General features: G+C 37.7%; 1 protein-coding gene and 1 pseudogene across 1 annotated transcript; both read right to left on the bottom strand.

Annotated features, from left to right (window-relative positions):
* Window positions 1-24,197, bottom strand: EDA7 (embryo sac development arrest 7). Its single transcript, XM_082905833.1, is given in 18 exon segments — window positions 1-786; window positions 1,022-1,236; window positions 1,513-1,695; window positions 4,283-4,378; window positions 4,871-5,029; window positions 5,128-5,174; window positions 5,177-5,197; window positions 5,200-5,296; window positions 9,051-9,159; window positions 9,281-9,333; window positions 12,658-12,726; window positions 13,176-13,296; window positions 13,404-13,462; window positions 14,202-14,292; window positions 22,277-22,377; window positions 22,802-22,893; window positions 23,003-23,101; window positions 23,813-24,197. Coding segments are annotated over 18 exon segments (2,124 nt in total). The 5' UTR covers window positions 23,946-24,197; the 3' UTR covers window positions 1-407.
* On the bottom strand, window positions 7,337-8,280 carry LOC145807865 (uncharacterized; annotated as a pseudogene).
* Window positions 24,198-25,424: the final 1,227 nt, after the last annotated feature.

Genomic DNA, 25,424 nt, shown 5'->3' with positions numbered 1-25,424 from the left:
AAAAAATCTAAACTGATCTGCAATTTCTAATTTCATTCAGTGGTTGTATACATTTCCCGATCAAAATTCACCATTCAACTTGTGCTTTGCGAGGCTCACAAAGGGAGGAAGAACATTACATAGAAAGAAGTTTAAAATGTAGGTGTTTTTAAAATCTAAACTTCACTGGAATTAAAAGCAAATACAGAACTCATTACCCTCCACCACATAAACCAGAAAAGAAACAGAGTTGAGGCCTTCAACGTATTCCCATATCCTTGAGTAAGTTGAATTGTACATCGCAGCTGAATCCAAACCCATAAAATTTATAGGTCTCTTTCTTGTGAATGTGTTGTTCATTGAGTCTTCCAAAATAGGCTTAGCAAATATATCCCGTACAAACAAGAACCAAATCTTCATATTGAAATTCACCACCTACCTCTTCCTCTGCTTCTTCCATGACTCCCTCCTCTTCCTCTGCCTCTTCCACGACTCCCTCCTCTTCCTCGGCCTCCAAAACCTGATGATCTATCAGGCTTTAGCCCTAATGATTGCACTCCTCTCCTCTTTGGGTGTGGTTCTTCCTTGTCCTCCTCATCTTCCTTGTACTTCGCTGAGCTTCTAGAAACGAAGGAAATCTCTCTCGATCCTCCTGGTCCCACTTTAACATCATTTGAATTACGTGAATACCGTTGCTTGTTTGCCAGAGCAGCTACCCTTTCACCCAATGGAAGAGAGTCCTCCTTTGCAAGTGAGACACGGTTCCAGAATGCTTCTGCATGTCGCTCATCCTTTACTTCATACAATCTGCAGGTTTTATTAAAAAAAATTATATATTTAGAGGTTTTAGAACATCACTTTCATGAGATTCCTCATTTAACCAACAACCACACACACACCCCCCCCCCCCCCCCCCCCCCCAAAAAAAAATGCAAACAGATGTAGGATCATAGGTTTAACATAAAATCCAAATGGTTGTAAACGTATGATGGATCTGGCTCATAGTATGTTAACTCTACATAAACCAGCTATGAACATTCACCTTGGAACTTGTGATTTGCTTTTTGATTTTCTTTTGTTGTTGGTGCGATCATCTTCTGATGACGAGGATGCTGGTGATGCATCAGAATCGCTTAAATCCTGTTCATCATCTTCCATAACAGGCTCAAAATGTTCCTCAACCAAAGATGGTTGCTTCTTGGATGCCATAGGATGCAAAGCGAGATACTCTTGTGAAAATTCATCAACTTCGAAGTCCTGGATACAACCACCCAAAAGGACCAAAGTAAAATATCATGTGATATAACACTAAGGTTTTCTATGTATTCATATAATTACAAACACCTACATACAATAGTTATCATTCATTTCGAGGTTCTTCGCATTTACAGTTTTATTTATGTTCTTGATACTAGAAATGCTGGTGAAATGGTCACTAAGAAAGTGGTGGACAATAAAAATAAAAAATACATGTCACCTCTTTGAAACAATTATTAGCATTGTCAAATGATCCAAGCGACCAATTTACCGTACCTTATTTTCAAAAATTGCTGCAAAACGTTCATCTTTAAGGTCATCACTTCTGAGTCCTTTCTTTTTCTTGGATGTTTTCTTAGCAACAGCGTCATCTTCATCCTTCTTTTCATTTTCAGCTTCTTCATTTTCAAGAAGACGAGCTGCAAGTACCCGGTTAACTTTAGGCAGTTTCCTCTTTATCTGCAAGAGAAACCAAGGAATTAAAATATAAAATATAAAGAATAAAAAAATTCAGATCTTTTGTATATGAATTATGACATTAGTCATATAACATAAAAGGAAACTGATAAATACATGAATCTCCCTCTATCCCTTACCCTTTTATTGGCCAGAGTTGCACACTAGACAGAAATATCACTCTTTAAATTTGTGGTTAAGGTACACAAATACTATGGAAATTAGGAAAGACAAATAGTAAGAAATGGAACTTCAATCCACTGTTCAGTTGATGAGAAGCATAGGGACAGAAAATGTGTTTGAATTCAATTTTCTGAAAATTGAGTGTTTTTTTTTTCATGTTTTTTTTTTTTTTTTTTAGTGAATATTTTTAAAATTTTAAGCATTTTTTTTTACTTTTTTAGATGCACCTTACTTAGATGTATCTAAAAAGTAAAATATTTGTAAAAAAATATTTTAAAAAATCAACAAATACACAAGAATATAAAAAATATACTGAATTTTCGTTTTTTTTTTTTTTTGTATTTTTGGTATTTAGTGAATTTTTTAAGGATTTTTTTTTACAAATATTATACTTTTTAAGTGTAATTATGTTAGGTGTATCTAAAAATTAAAAAAATTGCTTAAAATATTTAAAAAATTCAGTGAAAACAAAAAAGCAAGGGAAACAAAAAGTTTCAATTTTCTAAAAAGTGAATTCAGAAAACTCAAACCAAATAAAAAAAGAAAATTGGAACCTCGAATATTTGTACCTATGCCGCCATTGCCAACATAATAATATCTCATTTTCATATGATTTCCTGTGCTTTTTTTTTGTGTGTGTGGCTTTTCTCGAACCAAATAGAACACCGAAAAGCATAAATTTGAACTGCTGATCCCAGGGTTAATATTTCTTTTGTCGTCATTAATATCGTCTACCAATTTAGTTACTTCTTGTTACAAAAGAAGACCCCTCTTCTCATATAGTTGCACATAGCCCATATCTAACCTTAGCTTATACTTGATGAAGTACAAAAAGGAATTTATCTTTACTCAACACACGATCATATCCTCAGTTGACAGAGATTGCAAAATAAAAATAAAAACAAAATTAAATCGGAAACTTTCTAGCCATGGATGAAGCTTGACACTGCAAAACTAAAGGCACCTCTGAATATCCCTCAAATTTATACCCTCATAGTAAGCAGACAGGTATCCTCAAATTAGCTCAAGTACAACTTTCAAGTATTCAAATCGATAGTATACAGCCTTTCAGCAAGGTATTTAGAACAAAAAGTGTGTTCAAACGCAGATAAAACTACTGATTTACCCAACAGGTTTCCTTTTCAATGAGTTTCCCTTTATATTATTGAGTTTCAAAGTTATTCATTAGAATGACAATCTGCACTATGAATGAGATTCTCCAGTCTATGCAAAAAGCAACTTATTTTATGTTCACCCAGAATTATATAATGGTTGAATTGAGTAATGGTGTTTCACAATTAGCTTTTAGGAAAATTGTACATTATATGCATATATATATTAAATAAAAGATATGCATAATATTTTGAGGTGACGCACTGATAGAAAAATGATATTCAAACATCAATGGTGCCACTGAGATCTACCACATTACTCTGATATGTTATGAGTTCTGGTTTCTTAAAAGTGAGTTTTTTCCCACATATATATATATATATATTTGTACATGAAATGAAAAATATTCTCAGGCTAATCTTAATGTAAGAACATGAACACTTTATTCCTGAGATCTTTCTTATCATTCAATGTGGTCTATAACTTTTTCAACAATCAAATTATGTATTCATACTGCAAATCAATTTGTGTGGGCCAACAAGAAGTCAAGTCCCATCATCAGCAGAAAGAGTTACATGAACACAATATGAATTACTTCAGAAGCTAGCAAGAATAGACTCTTAAACATGAACCAAATTCTATCCAATATTTTTTGAGTTCAGTTGGAGAGCAACTCTTTTACTTTTCTGGTGTGTCTGCGTTTTGGTACTGGTGTCACTATAACCAAAGAAGACCTTTTTTTTTGTTTTTTTTTTGGGGGGGGGGGGGGGGGGGGGGGGGGGGGGGGCGCACTACTTGTTCATCTTCTCGGAATCTCTAGCCGTGTTTATTTTTTCTAGCAGTGTCTTTCTTTGCTTTTGTTCTCAAATACTGATTGGTGTACATCTTTTCTTAATGAAATGAAATGTTCTTAACAAAAGGGAGAATCATCAGATAATGTGAAATTGATAAACTAATTGCAAATCAATGGAGTGAAAGTGAAACACGTGCCTCGGTGTAAGTGAGGGGCCCAGAGGCACAATTCTCACTTGCACTAAATTGATTTGCAATTAGTTCCCCCATTTCCCATTTGTCTAACGCTCTGCCAAAAAGAGGCCAAGTCAAAGTGATGAAGTAGCTATGGTCAAAATCAATAAGATATGAATTATGTAATTTCTTGTATTTCTTAAGTTCCTGGTTCCTTAACCCAACCCCCAACACGTGCACAAATACAAGGTAGAAAAAATAAAATAAAACAAAACAAAAAGGAAAGAAAAATGAATGAGGAAAGGAAAAACTACTACTGATACAAAACTAACCGTAATTCGAGAGCGCGTCCAGCCTCCAGTTTCTCTCGTTTCCGCTGTTCTATATAAGCATCATAGGCAAATGGATCTGCCAGTGCTTGTGCCTGCAGAAGTAAACCAAAAGAATTATTGATAAACAAATTTGCCATTGCACTACTCCAGAAAGTTTTAATGGAATACCATTGACATGTTAAAACACCCACATTCCCAAAATTACATTGTTAGGCCCTTCAGACCTTCCTGCCATTTGTCTACAGAATGTCATGCATGAAAATCATAAAACCTTAATGGAACTAATAATTAGGTAGTTAGTTATGAAGCCTATGATAGAAGGCCTATTCAAACCAACACCATATTATTAGATAATTCATTCTTTGATTCCTCGAGACTGAAAAGTTCTGACCTTATTTTTTGTGCTTCTCAAAATAGATCAACTAACATATTTAAACTAGAAAGATTTCTGAATAACATAAAAGTATCTGAAGTTTAGAAAAAGAGTGAAGTTCCATAGAAGGCTACAAAGTCAGCCTTGATATTTCTCTAAAATGCAGCATTAGTTCCCATATTAAAACCAAACATAGAACGAGGATCATCACCTTTTTATACAATCGGTAATCAATAAAGAAGCCATGCATGTAGGCTCTTAGAAGATTGGTGCCAATCAAATTTGTCAAATTCAACTTTTCAAGGTCTTCTTTTGTCAAAAATTTAAAATCATCATAAATAGTTGTTTGTGCACCCTCCTCCATCTCTTCCTACAGAAAAAAACAGAAGGTAACATTACCACCAGTAATAAAGATCCAACAGGACATATAAGTCAAAGAAAGTCATTAGAATCGTCCAATAATCACACCGTCAAGTTTTCCAAGTAAGAACACCACATTGGCGCAGGTCCAAGGCTGGTATGAAGTAAGATGGTATCTGCTGCAGTCCAGAGCCAACAACATCAACCCACTTCCATTAAAGACACAAATATCATTTATTTTTCCAGCTGTTGGCTCAATGCTGGTCATGCCTTCTCCCTGAAAATATTAGAGAACTCAATAAAAACCTCAAAAATAAATCGTCTCAGGTAGGAATAAATGTAAAAAATATATGTATTATTGATTGATAATATTGTTTGATGTATTTGTGATAGTTACAAATTCCTATATATAGAAGAAAATGTGGTAGTAGGTGTAGGAGTGAAGGGGAGGTGGTAGGTGGAGTGTGTGGTAGTGGAGGTGAGTGGAGGTGGTAGGTGATGATATATTTTTAACAGCCCCCCGCAACTCAAGGAGGATAGAAACTAACCAACTTGAGTTTGAAGAGAGGAACAAAACAAGAAAATACATAAAAATAAAAAAGGATAGGAGACACTGTATGGTGTGTCAGACCGTTGGTGAAGACACTGAAAAGTGGTGTCATAACGGTGTAGAGGACACTGTATGGTGGTGTCATAACGTTGTAGAAGACAGTTTATGGGGTCATGTCGGACCGTTGTAGAAGACAGTTTATGGGGTCATGTCGGACCGTTGTAGCAGACAATGTGGTGACAGTTGTTGGGACAGTTTACGGAGTCTTGCTGGACCCTTGTAGAAACTAACCGGAATCAATGTCGGGACAGTTTACAGAGTCTTGTCGGACCCTTGTAGAAACTAACCGGAATCAATGTCGGGACAGTTTACAGAGTCTTGTCGACCCTTGTAGAAACTAACCGGAATCTATGTCGGGACAGTTTACAGAGTCTTGTCGGACCCATGAAGGAGCTAACCGGAATCAATGTCGGGACAGTTTACAGAGTCTTGTCGGACCCTTGTAAAAGTGGCACCCTCAAAAGGTGTGCCCAATTTTGTCAAAAGGCGTGCCATCAAAAGGCGTGCCCAATTCATCAAAAGGTGTGCCGGACATGATGGCGAGGCACGTGAGTGCCTTGGTTGGCGTGCCCGTTTGTCGTCTGGCGGCAAGTGGCGCGCGATACGCGTGGCTGCCTCGGCTATTTAACCAAGACGGAGGCTGAGGCCGAGGCAGAGGCAAAAAACCTGTGAAATCCTCTGAAAACCTCTTCGTTGTGCTGAGAGAGAGAGTCTGTAACACTCTGTTGCGAGAGATTATTCTGTAACACTCTGTTGCCCAGAAAATGGCCTCTTCGTCCCGGAGTCTGCTCACTCTCTTTCCCGACCTCAACGAGTCAACAGGAGAGAGAACTGGTGCGGTGGCACTGGAACCTCAACCAAGCGCCCCGGAGTTTGCTCCGTTGAACTTTCCTATGCGGTCTGTGGAGCAAAGAATGGCAGTGCAGTCGGATGTGGAGGCCAATCAGTATACTTGAAGGCATGTGTGGAGTCCATGACGGCGGTCACAAACTTGTCGAACCGGCTGCAGAGTAGGACAAATGAAGTGCAGCATTTAAACGCCCAACTGCTCTGCTCCAACGCATGTATAAGGATGCGCGAGCAGAGAAAGTGTGCTGAAGGCAGGAAAATAAGGAAGCTTAAGCGGAAGGCCACCGTTATGTTCCGATTTGGAGGGCCGCCATATGCTGCAGTGGAGGAGCAGGGAGTAGTGATCATGCCCAGTGGAGTGGGACACACGGAGGCAACACCGGCAAGGGCCGCCCAGGACGGAGGCAAGAAGAAAAGACCGGCGGCAGAGTAGAGAAGACAAAAAAATCCCACCTGTGAATGTGGTTGTTTGTTTGTATTTTTTTTTTTTTTTTTTTTTTTGTGTAAAATTGTGATCGGGGTTGATCCCTGAGATGAATAAAATATGGTTTGGTGTGCAAAGCTAGATGGTATGAATGGAATTGGAAAAAGAGTAAAAATAATGTAAAAGAAAACTAAAGAAAGAAATAATAAAAATATATTTGAAATCAAACGGAGGAGAGAGGATGATGTTTGTTTTTTTTTTTTTTTTTATATAATAAAAAGAGATATATAGATATATATATAAAATAAAGAAAATGGGGAACAAGGAGTGCACCAATTAAGCTTTTAGAATAAAAAAAAAAATTTGGGCGGTGGATGCAATGTGCTGATGGTGTTGGGTGGAAAATAGTTTAAAATGGAAAAGTATATATATAATTAGAAGAAGAATAGTGAAGTGGGTGTAATAATAATAATAATAAAAGAAGAGAGAGTGGGGGACATGATGATGAGGATAAAAGGAATAAAACAAAAAAGTGGTTGTGATGTGGTTGATGTTTGTGCTCGGTGGACTAGGATAGTGGAGGTTAAGATATTATAATGGATTGGTATAGGGCAAGTGTGTATGTAGCTGCCGGTGATAGGAGAGAAATTTAGGGTTGGTTTGAATTCCTGCAGAGAAAACCCAGATGAGTAAAATGAGTTCTGATCCGATATCGGCATCATCGGCACCGACATGGGTATGAAAGAACTCAACAAACATCACTTGAATGAGCTCAGAGATGGCTTTGAAATCATGAGATGGGTAAGTCAAGTTGAGATCTTGGCCTTCATGGATCTTAGGGTTTTGAGGTGGAAGAACCAGATCAGGAAGTTTCTTTGATAAAAATGATGATGAAGTTGTTGTTGATGAAGGTGAAGATGAAGATCTCTTGTTCTTTCTTGAACCTCCTCCAACAGGAATGTTTCTGAGAGATCCACCTTCAGTCCAATACCTTCTACAAGTCTTGCAAAAGTACCTTGGTTGTGTGAGACTGTAGTTGTTGTAGTAACAAAACTTGGTGTTAGATGAATTGCACCTTGGACAGTTCAAAGCTTGTTCTTTCTGAGGCCTAACCTTCCTCTCCACTGAAGAAGGCGGCTTTAGGAGAAAAAGAAAAAGAGGTATGGATGGATTGGGGCAAAAGTTGGCTGCTTCGGGGTCTGTACAGTTTGTGGTGGCCATCTGGGTCATGTATTTAAAAGTGAAGGCTTCAACTTCTGTTCATATTGCTGTTCGGAAAGAGCATACTGATCAGCAAGCTGCTTCAAATTACTTCTTAACCTCATAAAGGTGACTTCACAGAGAGAGAGACCACGCAGATGCCAACATCGTCATCATGCTCATCGGGAACAAGACTGATTTGAAGCATCTCAGAGCGGTTGCTACAGAGGATGCCTAAGGTTTTGCTGAGAAAGAAGGCCTTTCCCTTTGACTTTCCGTGTGGGTTTGGCTCCTTTGGGCCTTACTCGGATCTGAGTTCGCCGGTGGAGTCTGTGATGAGCTCCACCGAGACAGATAGTGATGAGGAAGGTATGTGTAGAAAATAAGCTGAATAGGTTGAGGCCCGGCGGGCGGCCAAGGCGAGATTGCCGCCCGCCGGGGAAGTGAAACTATTAGGTTCTAAACCTGCTCTGATACCATGTAAAAAATATATGTATTATTGATTGATAAATATTGTTTGATGTATTTGTGATAGTTACAAATTCCTATATATAGAAGAAAATGTGGTAGTAGGTGTAGGAGTGAAGTGGAGGTGGTAGGTGGAGTGTGTGGTAGTGGAGGTGAGTGGAGGTGGTAGGTGATGATATATTTTAACAATAAACTATAATTTACAATCAAGAATATCCATCAGATTAGGATAACCTAGAGTTGCAATAAATAAAATGAATATGGTTGCAATCCTTAGAAGTGTTGGTTTTTTTCCTCCTTTTCAATAGCCCACTTCATCACTTCAATTTCAAAAGATTGAAGATAATTTCATGACATTACACATGACCAAAACAAACAATCAGAATAAAGAAACAGAGAATCTCAGATCCATAAACTAAAACAGGATTACCAAATTGCTCTCACTACTCACATTTGAAAGAAGTTGGAAGTATTCCTTACCGTCTCAGGGTCCCAAATCCTGACAATATGATCATCAGTAGTAATTAACTTTGGTTGCTCAGAGTTAAGAGTTCGATGCCACTTAATATTTAAAATTGGGCTGCCATACCTATAAAACATTGGTAAGTTGCAAGAAGCAGCATGTTAGGAGCAAAGAGAAATGTTGGCCATTCAATGGGTACGAAATTAGGAACAGCTAGAGACAATAACCAGCCTTAGAGGTAACTCACATGTGATCCTTCACACGCATTGGATGTGAAGAACGCAAGTCATAAATCAGTACCTGCATATTAAATAGCAAGAATGAATACATGGTTTCATACTAGAGATGATTAGTGGAGAAAAAATGTCAGACACAAAAACAATAAAATTATTAATAAAGAGGAAAACCACAATAAAAACTGATATATGTTTATAGAACAAAGGATTAGTTCTATGCCAGATGACAATGCAAATTTGAAAATTTTATTTTATTAGTGCTAATTTTGAGAAATTTCTACCAGATGCTCTCCACAGAGGAGAACAGAAGATAATGATCTTGAACCTTCTCTAAGCCAATATTGCAACTGCCCCAGACTTGAGTACGCATGTCCTATGATCCCAACCCACCTTTCATCACCAATTTGAGTAATATCTTCCAAAGCAACATTATATAAGGGTCCTCAAAACTCCCCAGATATTCAAAAATGGTTAAATCTCCCATAAAAAACTTCATTTATCTATGATGGAGACCATTCCCTCACCTGCTCTGGCTCCTCTCCGGTGAAAACACCAACATATGTTTTCTGCTAATTTTTTGACTTCCTAAATGCTGATCTGAACCTCAATTTTTCAATTTTTACAATGTTATGTCCCAAGATGTCTTGTCTTTATGCACTTACGATTTCCTATCTCCTTAAAAAATATAAGCCCTACACAACCCTTTTAGGAAAGGGAACTACAGTTGGCATATCATTTCTTGTTGGCCTCACAGAAAATAGACAGACAAATCAATCAGGCGACTTAAACAACTCCAAATCACAGAAGAAACTCAATACCATCAGGAAACTATGTTCCCTGATTACATTACATTGCATGCATACAAATAAACATGCACTTGTACCCACATTCACTATCACAGGGACACGGGTATGCATATGGTGCTGAGGTGGATTCAATTCGTTGAATCCCTATATGTCACAAAATGGCAACACATCCAAAAATTATCACCATGGTCAGGTCCTATGAAGCACGGGTACGGGTACGGGTACGGGTACGATACGGGTACGTCGATACGGTAAAATCCAAAAAAAATAGGGTACGGGTACGGCTTGGGCTTGGTATGCTTGTAAAAAATATTTATTTTTAATTTATAGTAATACAAAAATTAATTAAATAATTTAATTTGTTAAGATTCAACTTACAATTAACATTTAATGCCAAAAGTAAATGTATAAATCAAAATTAAATGTCAATATATTTTACAAACCATAGTTTAATTTTAAAAACGTGCCAACTATAAAACTAAAAATAAAAAAGAAATCTAGTAAAAGGAGTTTTATCTCTATAATAGAAGAAAATATTGTTTCAATTGAGATACGGTATGGCTTGGGTATATAGTAGGTACGTCTGGGTACGTCAAAAATTAAGAAGAAAAAATTTGAGTATATGTTTCGTGTACCCGGTATGTATGTAGAAGTACCATACGAGGTACCATATGCCGGTAAGTACCCAGTACGGATACGGTATGTTTTTTGAAGTACCCATGCTTGATAGGTCAAGTCCATTCATCATTGGTTTAAGGTATCATCTATGTTACATTACATGGACTCTTCTAGTTCCCCCAAAGTACTTATGTCCATCCAATATGACAAGGGTGTGGAATATCTGTCCTAAACCCATACGCAATTTAGACACTTGGATCCTCCAACCTTGTACAATATTTGAAGAATAAGAAACTCACATTTGCTAGAAAATGAACATTTATAACCTCTTTCATAGATGAGAGACAAAAAATTCCACATTTTTTCTATATCTTATTTAATCTCAAGTACATTTTTACATAATTTACATCATCTCATCTAAGAATATTACATAATATTTAATATGTGTGTGTGTCCATAACCAGTTCACATACCCATATCCTAATGTGGATAATATCCGAACATCCTAAGATTTAAGTTTATGAAGGTCTAACATTTAGAGACGCACCTATACCTGATACTCATACCCGATTCCACGTCACATGGGGTATCATGAAGTTTCTAAGCAATGGATTCGAAGGCATGAATATCTACACTTATGAAAAATAAATATAACGGGAGGTAAAATCTTAGAAGATATTCAATAAAAGTGAACTGTCAAATAAGGCAGTATTCCATAATGGAAAGTGCCCTCTCACTCCCCATGTCTATCTATATAACATCATCATGCAACAAGGGTAAAAGGCCATCCTTCAGTGCTATCACTAATGGAGGCTACTAGGAACGATACTATGCATACATACCTAACCTTAACTATTAGCAGGAGGTGACTGACTACTGCCCTCAAGCTTCAACCATTGCACCAGGCAGAGCACATTGCCAACAAGGGTACACAAATATTTGAAGTATCCCTACATCACTATCATGAAACCGAAATACATATATATATATATATATATTTCAATTTTTACAGAATTTATAAAATGCAATTTCCAGAATTACTATCAAATACTAAACACTCATTTCCATTGCAACATTATTTCATATGTTATTATTGCAGACAAACTTTCACAACTGTTATTCTCCCACATGCAGTCCTCCATTCACCAGCTATTTCCTTCCTAAACTTTTATACAGTTAGCTGCCATTTACAATTTTAAATTCCCAAAAAACTGATTATATTATATAACTTTTTACCAGCAGTTCTAGAAATAGCAGTACTATATGGGCAATGATGGCATTATTAGTAAAAATTAACAATAGTATAACAGAAACGCCATATCACATCTTTCCTTTGAAACTTCCCAGTTCCCACATGAATGGAATGTAAAATATGACCTAATACCTTTCCATTTCAATATTTCAGTAGCATAATCATGGTTCATTATGTGAATTCAGAATTTTATAATTCTACATCCACAGATGTTCCTGTTCATTTGTGTAATCAGAATTCTTCTGCACAATTTTTCCTGTTGCTCTACTAGTTTTACTGTTAGATTCCACACTCCTTTTCCATCACTTCTAGAGCAACAAGGTTTCCTTGCTTTATATCTGTTACATAAGAAGAAAAGCAACTCCGTGCTCTCTATTACAGATTCTAGTGGAAGAACAGTTTAGTCACATTCAATTCACCCAGTCAGAGAATTTAATCAGTATAGCACTCAAAATCCAGAGAAGAAAAGCAACTCCGTGCCCTCTATTACAGATTCTAGTGGAAGAACAGGTTAGTCACATTCAATTCACCCAGTCAGAGAATTTACTCAGTATAGCACTCAAAATCCGTAGACCCCCCCCCCCCCCCCCCCCCCCCCCGCGGGGGTTGTGATAAGATTGATAAGTTTAAAGTTATGTAGCAAATATTGTTAGGATAATACAGAGAATATGATATAATTACAATCCATTGCCAAATGATGATTTAATCATACCTTTCCAGCACTACTTCCAACAGCCATGAAATAGCCTCCTTCTCCATCAAACTCTATTGCAGTAACCTCCTACGAATCCATAGATATTGTTAGAGCATACTCTTAGTCACGGAAATTCACTATTGCAATTGAAACCTAAAGCTTCCTCCTCCTCCACATGGTGGAAGATGATTTGAAAAAGAAAAAAAAAAAGAGAGAACTCCAGCTTCCTTTCATTGTTTTTTCAAAATTAATGAGGATGAAGATAAGATTAGGACCCGCCAGAGGAAATTTAAATAAATGAACACTGATATCATAGTAACACCATCAATACAACTTCAGCTTAAAGAACATGCCATCCGTACAAGTACCCAGCAAGTGGTCAATAACATAGCATTCTTGAAAATATAAGCAACAAATTCAACTTCATCTTCATCAAATTTGACCCTCAGGCATCTTGTATTTATGAAAACAATTTCACATGACAATGTATTGCCCCATTTCCACAGATATCACTGAAATTTTTGTATGAATGCTACCTGGTCAATATCACCAGCAGGCGCAACAGCATTTATCCTACCAACTGAAGATCTCAGTCTCATGTCAAAGCATTCCACAGCACCGTCATCGCCACCACAAGCAACTAAACCGTGAACCTTGCTGAATTAGAAAATAAGACTGTCTCAAAACTCGATAAGTGAAGGGAATCCCCAAAGCAAACAAACGTATGATGACTTCGCACTACAGAAGGCATAAGTTATACCAACCTTCGAGTGACTACATTTAGGGCTGGGGACTGTGTGTTAAGTGATGTGAGGAAACGTCCCTGTGAAATAAAATTTCAATTTTTTTAATCCTGAACATATAGTAGCTAATAAATCTGATTTAGAAATCAAATGGATTCAAAACGTTCCTACAACATACAAATATCAATGGAAAAAATATTAAGCATTCCAAAATTGAATCTTATGTAACGATAGAAGGTGAGGCCATATCTGTGGTAAATACAGTTTATAAGAATACAAATATGCCATTGTAACTCACTAGGTAATTGAAAAAGAAGCAGATACATGACATGAGCACTAGCATCTAATACAATGGCCTCAAAGAAATTGAATTGTCATTTAATCAAAACTACATCAACATGCATTAGCACATTGGACACCATCAAGGAAAGCGGAAAGGGGTGGAAAATGCTAAAATTGCTTTCCTTCATCACACAAAGGTCAATCTAAGTTCACAAGGTCTCCATTGGAAAGGTGAACTGTAGATGCATAACCGTGGATACTTTTGACAACTTCCTATCCGCTAAATACAGTTGATCTGGTTTAGCATGAAAACATGGTCTCTCAAATTGTGATATGTCCAGTAAAGTTCAGATGTTCCAGTTGCACATTTTATATTCTAGGAACCAAACGAGAGTGTCTCAGAAAATTTGTTTTCCTAGAAGATGCCAGATATAGATGAAAAGAATTATACTAACAAACATTAGACCGCTATAATGATGAAAGAGGCCATGGAATTATACTAACAAATATTAATGATAAAAGAGTTCAACCAAAAACCTGTTCCAAATTTATTCTGTATAGATCTGGAGAAGAGGCAGCACAAAACAAGTCACAAGACCAGGAATCATATGCAATATCCCTTCCCATCCTGTTAAAAAAGTGACACAGATACACAGGTTAAGTTGACACCCATACAAAAAATGAAAATAAGTTACAGGTAGAAAAGCAGAATGCATCCATTCCAGACACCGGATTACATCATAACAGATGATCATTCTATGATATTTTAGTAAATGTAACCTGAAGAATTCAGTCATGTAACTTCTTTTTTTTGGTACAATACAGACAGTTCATAATTTCAATAAATAGGGATAGTAGAAACCAAGGTTGTTAAAATTGGGATCCTAGGTAGGATCATTAGAAGGGACTTGTGATTGGATCGAAGATCGTAAGATTCTACTTTTAATGTAAAATAAAATGATAAAATATCTATAATGATAATGTATGTTAAATAATTGTAAGGAATGAGGGTGGCATTGGAAAAGGGAATTCTCTCTCTAAAAATGACCGTTACTGAGGCTCTGAAGGAGGGCAATCGGAAAAACGACCATGGGTGCTCGACGAAAGAGAAAGACCACCTAATCCGAAGCACTAAGAAGATCAAGGGCAATACTGATCCTGATGATGCGATCATGGGTGAAGATGTCTCCATGGGGAACCCATTAGGGGAGATGTTACCCAACCCTAACCCATCGATTGAAGCTACGAATCAGGTGATCTCCCCTCTTCACAAAAGGTAACTAGATGCTAAACAGATGGAGACTACTGGGGATTTACAAGCCCCAAAGTCTTTCAAGCAAGCACTACTGAGATCGCGGTTCAATGAGAATGGTAATGAAAAGAACTTTGATAACGATGTGGAGGTGCTTTCATCTGATGATGAAGATGCTGCCACGCCGAAGGCATCTGAGAAAGAAGACGAGGAAATGCAGGAGGAGAGGGATTGGATCCCTAGAGTTAGGCTACCAGCAGTCCTATTAAAGAAGATAAGGGAGCCATGGAAGAAATGTCTGATTTGTGAGACTATTGGGGAAAACCATAGGCTACAAGCTGTTCATGACAAAAATGACTAAGATTTGGGGCCTCCAAGCAGATTTCGAGGCTCTAGATATAGGTAATGGCTTCTTCATAGTCAAGTTCGACCTAATGGATGATTATACTAAGGTATTTACTGGAGGCCCATGGATCGTGATGGACCACTATGTGACTGTGCGAAAATGGCAACATGAATTCAAGGCTAATGAAGCCGAAGAGGATACCACAGCGATATGGGTGAGATTCCCTACTCTACCCATTGAGTATTACAATGAGAAAGCCCTCTTCCACATCACTAAAGTGCTAGGAGTCCCTCTGAAGATAGATATCAACACAGCGATGACTGCAAGAGGAAAATACGCTCGAGTCTGTGTGGAAATGGACCTCTGACAGCCATTGATATCCCACATTGCTATAGGTAAGTATACTTATGGGGTTGAGTATGAACATTTGCACTCATTTTGCTTTTCTTGTGGTAGGGTTGGGCACCGGAAGGAGGTCTGCAGTGAGAGAATGGTGCTGGAAGTCAAGGCACAGGGGCAAGAGATGACTGGAGAAGGAAGTCAAGTTCAACAAGCCCAAACAAAGGATGCAACCAGAACTACCTTAGTGGACAACCAATGTGAGGCTACCCAAGAAAGATATGGGCCATGGATGACTATATCCAAACCCAAAAGGCAACCAAGAGGCCCAACAACTCAAAAGAAGACCAATACGCCCAAGCACAACAGGTTTGAGGTCCTTACTGAAGAAGGTGAAATAGCCACAAGCCATATAGCCCAAACAGGTAAAGGAAAAAGTTCAAATGGAAAGGCTCATTCAGAGGCAGGATTCAAATACCACACAAGACCCTATGAAAGGAAAAATGACACTAGCTCAAATTTGGCTAAGGAAATGATCAGACTGGGGAAGCAAAGTGCTACTGACATGGAGATTCAGTATCCAGGGATAGTGCTTGGGTTAGGTAAGAACTCACCCTGTAGTAATATCATTGATCAGACAACCCTGAACCAAGTCACCCAGAAACCACTCACCAATACCCAAATCAACACCAGTCACCCTATTAGCTCTACCTCCATATCACCAGACACCCACAACAGAGTTGGCTTTAGTAAACCCAGATTCAGAGAACCACCAGATAAACATGGAGGAGGAAGGGGAGAACTATCCAACGGAACACCACAAGTTGACCCAGCAGAGAGTATTAGTGTGTCTTACACCAGGGAAAGAAGCATTTCACCTCATCACCTCAGAATGGTGGAACGAAGAAGTAAAGCTGAGGATTCAAGCATGGAGACAAGTAGATGCAAGCCAGGAACGACACTACATCTCAATGAATTCATTGAAATCAATGATAGAGAACCACCAAGCAATGAAGGGCTATCTGAGGATTGATTCCCAGAGTCCTCTACCTAACCAAGAAATACCTTCCATGGATTTACTGATCTAGAATTGCAGAGGACCAGGGAATAAGAAATTTAAACGAACATTGAGAGAGCTAGTTCAAATCCATAAACCAGAACTAGTAGTTCTTGGGGAACCCAAAGTGGAGTTTAAAGACATGGGCATGTTCTTCAACTGCATGGGCTTCATGGCATCAGCACATGTAAACCCTATTGGCCGAAGTGGGGGCATTTGGATGGTTTGGAACCCTAATGTGGTGAATGTCAAAGTCGCGGAGGCTTGCTCTCAACAAATCACAGCAACTATCTCTAGACAAGATTTCCAAGACTGGGTTTTATCAGCAGTATACGCCAGTCCGAATGCCAACATGAGAGATGAGTTATGGGAGCAGCTACAGGTTCTAGCTCAGCCCATGGAGAAACCTTGGTTAGTTGCTGGGGATTTTAATGACTTCACCTCCCTAAATGAGAAATGAAGCTTTCAAGGAAATAATTCTCAGAGCATGAGTCAAGACCAAAGAAGGAGCAGAAAATTCAATGACAGTCTTAACAATTGTAAACTGATGGACTTAGGTTGTGCAGGCTGAGGTTGACATGGTCTAATAATCAGAAAGGATGGGCCAACACTATGGTTAGACTGGACAGAGCCATGTGCAACACTGAGTGGCGAACTTCATTCTCGGATGGAGCAGTCAGAAACCTACCTCGAACTTATTCCGACCACTCCCCAATGATGGTGTTCACTCAAGGTAAGTCTCATTTTAACCCTTCTAGTAGGCCCTTTAAGTCTATGGTTGAGAATAGTTGGGCTATTCCCTCACCTTCCCTAAGTAACAGTCTTGAGATTCTTTCTCAAGAAGCCAGTATTTGGAATAAAAAGGTTTTTGGAAACATCTTTAGGAGGAAGAGATGGCTCCTTGGGAGGATTGAGGGAATCCAAATAGCTTTGGCATCTAACTATTCCCATAACCTTCACCAATTGGAACTTGATCTTGTTGAACAATATAACCTTGTTTTGTATCAAGACGAGCTTCTATGGTTCCGAAAAGCTAGAGCCAAGTGGATTACACAGGGTGAAAGAAATACAAAATTTTTTCACCTCACTACCCTGGCTAAAAGAAGGAGGAGGAAGATTGAGATCCTCAAGGATGCTAATGGGGTGTGGGTGGACCAACCTGACCAACTCAAAACTTTGATCACCAACTACTTTGAGAATCTCTTTAGCCATACTTCTTTTGACTATCTCACATCCAGTTGGAATAACCTGGTTAGGTGTCAACTGACTCGGGAGGATAATTCTGCTCTTACCCATGACATTTCTGATGAGGAAGTGTGGAGAGCTGTCAAGAATATAAGTGCCTTCAAAGCACCAAGGAGGGATGGGTTCCAGGCTGTTTTTTACCACACTTATTGGTACATTATTGGTGCTTCTGTGTGTGATGTTGTGAGATAGTGTTTTCTGACTAACCAAATCCCTAGAGAAGTGAACAAAACTCTTATTGCTTTGATTCCTAAAATCGGTAACCCTGAGAGTGTGAAACAATTTAGACCTATCAGTTTTTGCAATGTGTCCTATAAGATTATTTCTAAAATCATTGTTAATAAGCTAAGGCCCCTCTTAAATAAGATTATTCGTCCTAACCAGAGTAGTTTCATCCCTGGTAGGAATACCAGTGATAATGTTATTATTACTCAAGAAATCATTCACTCTTTGAATAATAAGAAAGGTAAGAAGGGCGGCTTTGGTTTTTAAAATTGACATAGAAAAAGCGTATGACAATATTTCTTGGGATTTCTTAAAACAAACCTTGGAGGAATTTAACTTTGATTTAAATCTTATTGAACTTATCATGTGTTGTGTGATCACTGTTAGCACTGCTGTCATCTGGGATGGGGAACCTCTGGAGGAATTCACACCCTCTAGAGAGTTGAGACAAGGTGACCCCTTGTCCCCATATTTGTTTGTGCTCTGTTTAGAAAGACTCTAATATGATTAGTCTTCAAGCTGATAGTAAGGCTTGGAAAGGTGTGGAGACCTCCAGAGGGGGGCCTAAACTTACCCACCTCTTCTTTGCTGATGACTTAATGCTATTTGGCCAAGCTACTACAGCGAATTGTAGTATAATCATGAAAATTATGAATGAGTTTTGTGAGCTTTCTGGTTTGAATATCAACTCCCATAAATCCAAGCTCTTTGAATCCCCTAACATTGATAGGAGGAATGCCAAAGAGTTCAGTACCTTGTGTGGCATCCCTCTTACCTCTGACTTAGGGAGATACCTGGGTGTTCTTGTTATCTATGGCAGAGTTTAACATGAGACATTTTTCTGACATCTTGGAGAGGATGCAAAAAAGATTGGCTGGTTGGAAAACCAACACTCTTTCTATGGCTGGTAGAGCTACTCTCATCAAGTCTATGGCCTCTACTATCCCTTCTTATTCTATGCAGACAATGCTTTTGCCATCACAGATTTGTAGTGAGATTGATAGGCTCAACAAAAATTTCCTCTGGGGACACACTATGGACAAAAAAACAATACACCTTGTCAAATGGGATGTTGTGTGCAACATGAGGAAATGTGGGGGCCTTGGGATTAAGAAAGCTAGAACTCAGAATCTAGCTCTGCTCTCGAAGCTGGGCTGGAATTTGATTAGCCACAAAGACAGCTTGTGGTGTGAGATTTTGAGGACTAAATACCTCAAAAACAATTCCTTATTTAACTTGGAAAAAGCACAGCATGTTTCTCATGTTTGGAGAGGCATTATAAAAACCTATGTTACATGGACTCGGGTACGGGTGTCGGGTGCGGGTATGTATCTAGAGGTCGGACTCATCAAATCATAAATTTAAGGATACGCGGACTCGGCAAAAAAATGTCATATTTTTATATTTTTAATCTAATATGTGAGATAAAATGGTATTATATGTAACTTATAGTGTCAAAATGACATTTATAGCAATTATATAACAATATATACATATAATAATAGTGTTATATACAATTATATAAGAAGTATCCGTTGAAAAGTATCCGACACATATCTCATACCCTTGTCCGAGTGTCGGGTGTCCGACACGGGTATTTGATTTAATTTGAAGAGTCCATGTAACATAGATAAAAACCAGGAACATTTTAAGGAAATGTGTGAAGTGGAATGTTCGTGATGGTAAAAGTGTGAATGCTTGGAAGGATTGGTGGTGTGGAAACAGTTCTTTTGAGGAAATTGTCTCTGGTACCACTCAAACTAACCATGCTATTGTTAACCATTTTACCAACTTGAGAGAGCTGCTAGGGGATGATGGGAATTGGGATGGTAACCTTGTGAGGTGTAACTTTCCCCCACCCCTAGCTGCCCTTATTTTGGGGACTCCACCCCCTGTTAACACTGGGCTGGACTTACCCTTACGGAAGAGGTCCGCTGGTGGAGAGTTTTCTGTTTCATCTGTGTATAGCTTACTGCTGGATTATGAGAACATGGAGGAGGACTGGACATGGGTGCGGAAACTGAGATTACCTCAGAAACTGAAAGGCTTCCTGTGGACTGTTCTGCATGGGAAGCTTCTCACTAATCACATGATGAGACTGAAAAGGGGATTAACCAATAACCCTCAATGCCCTAGGTGTAATGGGGTTGAGGATATTAACCATTTATTTAGAGATTGTTATGTGACAAAAGAAGTGTGGCTCACTGTTTTTGATAGAAAGTGGTACTTGGATATGCTGAAGAGGACTTGGATGGATTGGCTTAAGAGGAATGCTAAGAGCAAATCCCATTTTTTTGACCAACTCTCTTGGTATTCTATTTTTGTGGTGGCTTTGTGAAAGATTGGGAAAAACAGAAATGGTTTTGTTTTTGAAGGAAAATCTATTAGTCACCAAGAGAGTGCTAAATTCATCTTTGACTACTCTAGAGCAATCCACCAAGCATTCCTCCAACATGTTCCACAACCCAGACCTTCATATAGACTCATTAACTGGTGCTTACCTCCTGCAGGAAGATTGAAACTCAACACTGATGGCAGCAAGAAACTCAGTGGAGATGGAGGCTTTGGTGGGCTGATTAGAGATGAACATGGAGCTTGGGTGTGTGGCTACTATGGCTGCTTGCAACGAGGGACAAGCCTAGAAGCTGAGCTTTGGGCTCTGTATAAGGGACTCACAATCATTCTTCAAAAAAGCATGAACAATGTCATCATTGAGACAGACGCGATGCAAGTGGTGCAACTGATGAATGAGGAAATAGGTGACCACTGCCCATTCCCGAATCTGGTTGAGGATGCTAAAATTCTACTCCGAGGCTGTCAATGCACTGTCCAACATGTATGGAAGGAAAGAAATCTTTGTGCTGATGCCCTGGCAAAATTTGGAGCTCAACAACCCGAAGACATGCTGGTGGTGAATGAACCACCAGCTGAAATTCGAAGTCTGCTTGTCGCAGATATGATAGGTTTATCTAGGGAACGGGCCTAGTCCCGATCAGTTTGCTTTATTTTCCAATGTAACCAAAAAATAAATAAATAAATAATTGCAATATCATTGAAGAAAAATGATTAATTTGATATAATGCATCTTTTATTTTATCATAAATTAGAAGAGATATTTGTAGAAAGAATTTATAATCAAATTTCTTATATACATATATACATAAATATATAAGAAATAAATAAAAAGATTTTTTTTTTTAAGGATCGAGATCGTAGTGCGATTCTATACAATTTTATGACTAGGGTCGTAGTCACTTCAAGATCCTACTAAATTTAAGATTCTAGTGCGATCCGGATCGTTTAGCCCAACTAGAATCTTAGGATCTTAAGATCCTACGGTCCGAATCAAGATTTTGATAACTATGGTAGAAACAATTGTTACAACAAACAGATGGGAAGATGAGGCAGCATTTCTGATACCCTTACCAACCTTACCCATGTCATTACATGCAATCTAGGAAAGCACGAGAGCCCATGCAACACATTTGTTCAAAACTAGTATAATTACTAAAATAAGACAATCAAAAAGCAAATAAGAATGAAGTCCAGTTCTAAAAGACTCATTTTGGGAGAATTCCTTGTAATCATGTGTAGATATTTTCAAAATCCACGGTAAGGTCATAAAAGCAAGCCTCAAGAAATGCTAACAACGACAATAAATCAGAGGCAGCTTGTTTTATACTATTCAACTCAACACAACAAGCCTTAATCGTAATTACTTGGCATCAGCTACATGAATTCATTTTCTCCAATTGGCTCTGTTAAAATCCATCTCGGATATATTGTTTATAAACAATTAAATACATATTTTTCAAAAAACTAGTATAAAGCAGAAGAGAGCATAAAATCTAAGGTTCAACTGTACCATGTAGATGGTTCAAAAATTCAAGACATTGACGTTATTAAATTGAGCCTGAAAAAGGGCTCACAAAAGCAGCTGCAGTTTCTTGACAAGTAATTCTCAGTAAAATGTGCCAGAAAGCAGAGGTTCAACTTGTATTTATATTGCCAATAAATTATCAAAATATTGGCCATATCTCACATAATACCAACAACAAAGACTGCCACTTCAAGCAATAATGACTCCCATATTTTGTATGCAGACAAACAAATTAAACATATTCATTGGCATAGGAAAAAAGAAAGACCTTGGAATCCGCAAGCTATAGTGACTCCCATATTTTGCATGTAGACAAACAGACCGATCAGCACATAGAAATGCAATCTTTGAGTAGTCATCGGCCAACACCTATTCAAGCAACAATACACTTGATCACCATTGTCTAAACAAGAAAGGAAAACAAACAAGATAAATAAACTACTTTTCTCTAGCACCATGACTCGTGAAAGTTTGAAATATATTTTGGACTCAAATATGAAATTGCAACTAAACCTGCAACTAAAAATAACAAAAAGTCTTGCAAAAGTTTCAATCCAAATTGCAAGAAGACGTATCATTTACCATAAAACTCTCTTGGGCAATATAAAATCATTGTTACCAAATTTTATGCGTTTTTTTTACCACAATGCTACATATTTTTTAGAACTACAAAGTCATAAAATACATCTTGCAAAACCATACATCCTCCTAAAATTTTGTTGTGTTGTTGGTCATTGACACATTACATGTGGTCAAGAATAGAATTGTTAAACATGCCACAGGAAAAAAGTACCTGAAAGTTAATTATCTCTGAAATTAGGTGTCTCTCAAACTTCAATGATAGTTCCCTCAACTCGTATACTTTGACTTGTGGTGGGTAAATACCTGAAATCCAAGTGTAAAAAAGCATGATGGATACAAATAGGACAATGAAACAAGTAATGTGAAAACACATCATCTATACAATAGAAATACAAATTTACAGTTTCAGCACCTGAAGCAATAACATACTCCCCATCAGGAGTTGCCTTGATTCTACTTGTTGCTGTTTCAAATCTCAAATCCTGGATCAAATCCACCCTTTGCAGATAGTCTGGCATAATCGGAAAAGCAATTAAGTCATAAAGGGGCAAAATAACACAAAAGGTAAGCAAAACCTAAACTTGGGACCTTGGACGTTGCCTAATGCTGTGTTTGGTTGGGGGATTTAAGAAGGAAAAGAGAAAATGTATGTGAAATTAGGTGAAATGTTGATATATTTCATTCACATTTCACCTGTCTTTTTTCCTTTCGGTTTCCAAATCCATTCCCAAGTCCCCGAACCAAACACAGCGTGAAGGAAGGGTTGACCTTGGTTTACATTTGATAAGCACTTAATTTATTTGGGAAGCAAAGCCTAGTGTAACTTAAAAAGAAAAACCAAAAAAATGTTAAAATATAAATGACACACCTGAACAAAATTCATATAAATAGATAATTAATAATTATGCTGCCCATTGATATCTATCAGCCATGGAAATCAAATTCGGACCCTTTCTAATAATATCATACCAAGGCATTCAAAATCCCTAGCACAAGCTTGACAATAATTCTAATTCTAGTGTGATTATGCTATCTATCCAAATTCTAACAATCACTTTTCTTATTGCCTCCATCAATATATACATAACTGACTAATATTTTTATTACATTTTACATGTGAATTGGTTGTTGCAGAATAAAAAATTTAAAATAATAATAATAATTCACATAGCTACAAGCTTATAAGCAAGGGAAAGAGAAGAGGAGTAAAAAATTGTGGTACCTTCGTCTTTGCGAAGGGCTTTAAGTTTCTTAGGAGCAAGCCAGGTGGCCAAAGAACGGTTTTGGGAAGTGACAGAGTACATCTTGACCCCATTGATGGAGGTCGACTTCAAGTTACCTCCATCGTATGACATCTTTCGATGCTTCCTCAATCACAAAAAATGGTTTTACAGAGAGAAACTTCTAGGCGTGTGTAATAGCATATATATATATATATAGAGAGAGAGAGAGAGTTTATCAGAAACACAGTTAGACTACGGTGGTGTTGGGCGGCAGTGACGGAGGAGCGGTGGTGGTAGCTCGGTGCAGAGAGAGAGGGAGATAGCTTCGGCGGTGGAGGCAGAGAGAGAGAGGAGGAGGAGGGAGGTTAGGTTAGGGCAAATCGCGGGGAAGAAACGGAAAATAATTAGGGCAAATTACATATACACCCCTCGAGGTTTGGCTAAATTACAGATACTCCCTTGAGGTTTCGGAAATTACATCCCGCCCCCTGAGGTTTGTATTTTCATAACAATTTGCCCCCTGAGGTTTATATTTCATAACAAATTACCCCCTAATTTCTTATGCAAATATAGCATTCAGGGGGGAATTCGTAATTTCTCAAACCTCAGGGGCATCTGTAATTTAGCCAAACCTCGAGGGGTGTATATGTAATTTTCCCAAATAATTAATAACAAAAATCTAGGAAATCATAAACGACGTCGTTTTGTGTTAAATTGTTTAACCTTTTTGTTTGCTTTTTTAACTTGATCTTTTTAATGATTTTTTAATTTTTTTATAAGGTGAAAAAATAATATATATATATATATATATATATATATATATATATATATATATTTATAAAAAAAAAATACGAAATTTAAATCATTACATATATGACCATAAATCATTTCATAAAATATATTTAAACATAAAAAATAAGTTTGTTTAGAATGATTTTTTAATTAAATGAATAATTATAATAAAAAAATATAATTAACTAATGTATATGATATAATATTTTTATTTTGTGGTTTTTTTTACTTTCTAAATTATAAAAGCTTAAAGCCAAACCAACTTGAATGATTGGTTTGAATTAGCAATTTAACAGGATTCACATAAATCATTTTTAGTTAAGAAAATTATTAAAGAATTTATGAAAATTTGAGATTGCTAATCATTGAAAGCTACTAGAGTTTTCTTTTTTCGCTACATCGGAAAGAAAAAAAAACAGAGAAGGGGCTAATCCCTCACCCTTCCAGCACCTAACATATCTGCAACCAAAAGGCTGTGAATCTCAGTTAGAAGCTCATTAACTACTAGTAAATCTTCAGGTTGTTCCGTCCCAAGCTTTGCCATCGCATCAGCACAAGTACTTTCGTCTCGCATGACATGAATAACTTCACACTCGCATCCTCTCAGAATGATTCTTGCATCCTCTACTAGTCCCCAAAATGAAAAGTTGTCGCCTGGGCCTTCCTTTAGCAGCTGGACTACTTGCTCCGCATCTGTTTCGACGATAAGTTTAGTGAGCCCCCTTTGAAATAGTATGGTAAGACCCTTATAAACCGCCCACAATTCCGCTTCGAGACTACTGTGGCTCTCAATTCTACCGCAATAGCCACTGATCCAGG

Source organism: Camellia sinensis, chromosome 14 (assembly GCF_055761805.1).
Source record: "Camellia sinensis isolate YWXY chromosome 14, ASM5576180v1, whole genome shotgun sequence".
NCBI classification, from domain to species: domain Eukaryota; kingdom Viridiplantae; phylum Streptophyta; class Magnoliopsida; order Ericales; family Theaceae; genus Camellia; species Camellia sinensis.
Note: the sequence above shows the minus strand (reverse complement) of the source record. Positions and strands in the feature narration are given on the sequence as shown.